This window comes from Kryptolebias marmoratus, linkage group LG2 (genome assembly GCF_001649575.2).
Source record: "Kryptolebias marmoratus isolate JLee-2015 linkage group LG2, ASM164957v2, whole genome shotgun sequence".
NCBI classification, from domain to species: Eukaryota; Metazoa; Chordata; class Actinopteri; order Cyprinodontiformes; family Rivulidae; genus Kryptolebias; species Kryptolebias marmoratus.
The window spans coordinates 35,495,120-35,498,177 of record NC_051431.1 but is presented as its reverse complement, the minus strand read 5'-3'; the positions used below and the strand labels follow the sequence as shown (position 1 = coordinate 35,498,177).

Here is a 3,058-nt window from a genome sequence, read left to right as displayed (position 1 = left end):
TTTCACTCATCATAAGGGGTCTTTGGGCTGCACTTCGTCGGGCCCCTCACCTAGGACCTGTCTGCCTTGGGTGACCCTACTAGGGGCATGAAGCCCCTGACAGCATAGCTCCTAGGATCATTGGGACACTCAAACCCCTCCACCACAGTAAAGTGGCAGCCCAAGGAGGGACCATACAGCAATATTAGACTATATTCACTGTAGGCACTGCCAAATAATTATGAAATCTAAAGTAAATTTTATTTTCAATTGTGAAGCAGTTGTAATTTCACAAAACAAAGAACAGTTTCTTTATTTTTATATGAAAGATGGAAGGTTTTTATTTATAATTGACTTACAATACAATACAACTCTATTTATAGGGCACTTTAAAAAACAACACCGCTGGCCAGAATGCTTTTCACTGAGAAAGAACAAATAAATATATATATATATTCTATCCCATCTGATCTTGAATCAGTTACGTTAAAAATCTAGTAAGCAGTAAAGCATTGTAAAAAGGCTTGGAATGGTATGCAATGAAGATGGGGGTCGTGGATTGAGCATTTGTGCCAAAGAACCTCTGAGGATCTTAATCCTGCCCTGCTCATAAAACAATGGTTGCTGTGAATTGGCATGCCATAAATATAAAATGATTTGAACTGATTAGAAAACCAAAACTTCTCATAAATTTTTCCCTTTTGAAGAACACATTTGGAGGTACACTGAAGGATTGACCAGCACTAAAATCTTTATGTATGACATTTATATTAAAAGCTGTGTATACACATCCTCTTCCTTTCCCTGTTACACTATCATGACTCATTAAATTTGCTCTGCGAGTTTGTCAAAGAGGAGTGAAAATAAATCCTTAACACAGCTCTTTATTGATGAAACCAAAAGTCATTACAATTACTGATCTTTAATTCTGTCACTGGAATTTTTCCATCCTTGGTAACCTTGTAACTGCTTTTAAACAGTCTAAACATAAGAGCTTTTGTAAATAATCATCATACTCACATAATTGCTGTGCAGATCCAACACAGTGATGTTGATGAAATGTTCAATGAAATCTGGGATTGTTCTAATCAGGTTCCTGCTCAAGTCCACTTCATTCAAGTCGTACAGTTTCTGAATGCTCTTTGGCACTGCAGTGATGCCTTTCAAACTGAGGTCCAGCCGACGTTTCCCATCCAGCGTCAGCTCCACACAGTTCTGAACCGCCTTCAGAGTGATGATGTTGTTTTTTTTAACTTTGACCATCTTGCTGCAGGACACAAGGGACAGTAAAACAAAGGTGAGTAACACAAAAGGTAGTACCCAAGGGACAGTAACAGTAAAACTAAAAAAGTGGTGTGTATATGTATTCAGCCCCTTTGCTTCAAAGCCCCAACCATTACTTTCAAAAGTCCCATAATTAGTTAAATAAGCTCCACCAGTGAGTCATCTAAGGCTATATTCGCACTGCAGGCAAAAGTGTAAACATCATGAATCCAATTTTTTCCAGATCAGATCAAGGCCACTTTGATATCGTATTATATTAGATACATATCTAATGTTTTTCAGTGACCTCAGATTTATAGGTCATGTTGCATTTAATGTTTACGTCACTGAAGTGTGACAGAAATCACGGTTCTGCACCAGAGTAGATGGAAAGTGACAAGATCAAATGTAAATTTAACAAACCAAGCATGGCAGATAATTTTGTTGGCTCTGATTGTACAACAGCTACAGAATTGTTACACACACACTGTCATGTGTCGAGTCCATAAACACTGCATGCTGCCTGTGACAGTTCAGAAGTCTGCTTAACTTGATTAATATTGAAGTATTTTTTTGTAAAATTATTTATTTTGAATTCAGAATAAAAGTTAAATGAAAAGACAACTTATAAGGCAGTAAAATAGAAAAAAAATATCAAGAGGTATTTGTTTTGTATGCAAGACACTAATGGCAAAAAAAAAGACATTGCAGTGGAATATGTTTTGAGGTCTCAGCAACTAACACTAAAACTTAGGATAAACTGACAAGAGTTATAACTATTTTTGTGTTTAAGGTTGTAGCAGCCATTTTGAATTGGGTTTACTTCAAAAGATGATTAGTTGTTGATGTACATCCAGTGATTACCTTCTTCAAGAATCACTAAAATTAATTCAGTGATTCATGAGAATTTTTGGTAACAATTACACACACATACCACAGACATGGGTGAAAACATATCCACCTATTGTCATCAGGCAACATATGCATCATTACCTGCTATTCCATAACAAATTCAAGTTACCAGTTTCAGCTGTTGTATGCAGCACTGTTTTTCCAGTACTCATGTTTTTTATCACATTGTAAGACTTTGATCACTTACCAGCTTACCAGATCCAATTTATCAAACACAGAAGAGACATGAAGATTCCCTGCTTTTCCTGAAGTAGGAAACTAAGATGCCATCATAAGGCTTTCAGAAAGATAAAATAAGCAAGATCTGAAAATCAGAAGTGTTGACGCAGTACTGCCTAGTATGTTTTCATTTGTTTCCTGGCAACTGTTGTTAGGTCTGAGTGAACTTCACAGACCCAAGAAGCAACAATTGAGAACACATTTGTTCTGTTGTCTGTTTGGAAGAGATTGTGAAAAAAAAACAAATCATGCATTTGTATGATAATTATCTCTCAAAAACAAATTTCCACCTCGAGGAAAAATGTTTATGTCGTAATTGAGAACAGCAGAAGTGAGAAGGATGGTTTATAGGAGCCTTGAGGTGACAGAACAAAAAAAACGACATCCACATTGAAAAGATAGTGCTGCTCAGCCATATTGTAGATATAAAGCATGACATTAAGAAAACATGGCTTGTACAATGCAGGACTTTAACAGAGTCTCATTTATTTGCACCAGGTGATGTTTGGAACATTGCTCTTCAGTGTAATAGAAGAGGAAATACAGGTGCTGGTCATAAAATTAGAATATCATGAAAAAGTAGATTGATTTCAGTAATTCCATTTAAAAAGTGAAACTTGTATATTATATTCATACATTACATACAAACTCATATATTTCAAATGTTTATTTCGTTTAATTTTGA

General features: G+C 35.8%; 1 protein-coding gene across 1 annotated transcript in view; it reads right to left on the bottom strand.

Moving 5' to 3' along the window:
* Nucleotides 1-2,470, bottom strand: part of lrrc18b (leucine rich repeat containing 18b) — a 7,359-nt gene extending 4,889 nt beyond the window's left edge. Inside the window, exons 1-2 of the mRNA XM_037973885.1 lie at nt 2,342-2,470; nt 1,000-1,246 (exon numbers count right to left, since the gene is read on the bottom strand). Coding sequence (XP_037829813.1) covers nt 1,000-1,242 — 243 coding nt within the window. The 5' untranslated portion in view covers nt 1,243-1,246; nt 2,342-2,470. The remainder of the gene's footprint in view (nt 1-999; nt 1,247-2,341) is intronic.
* Nucleotides 2,471-3,058: the final 588 nt, after the last annotated feature.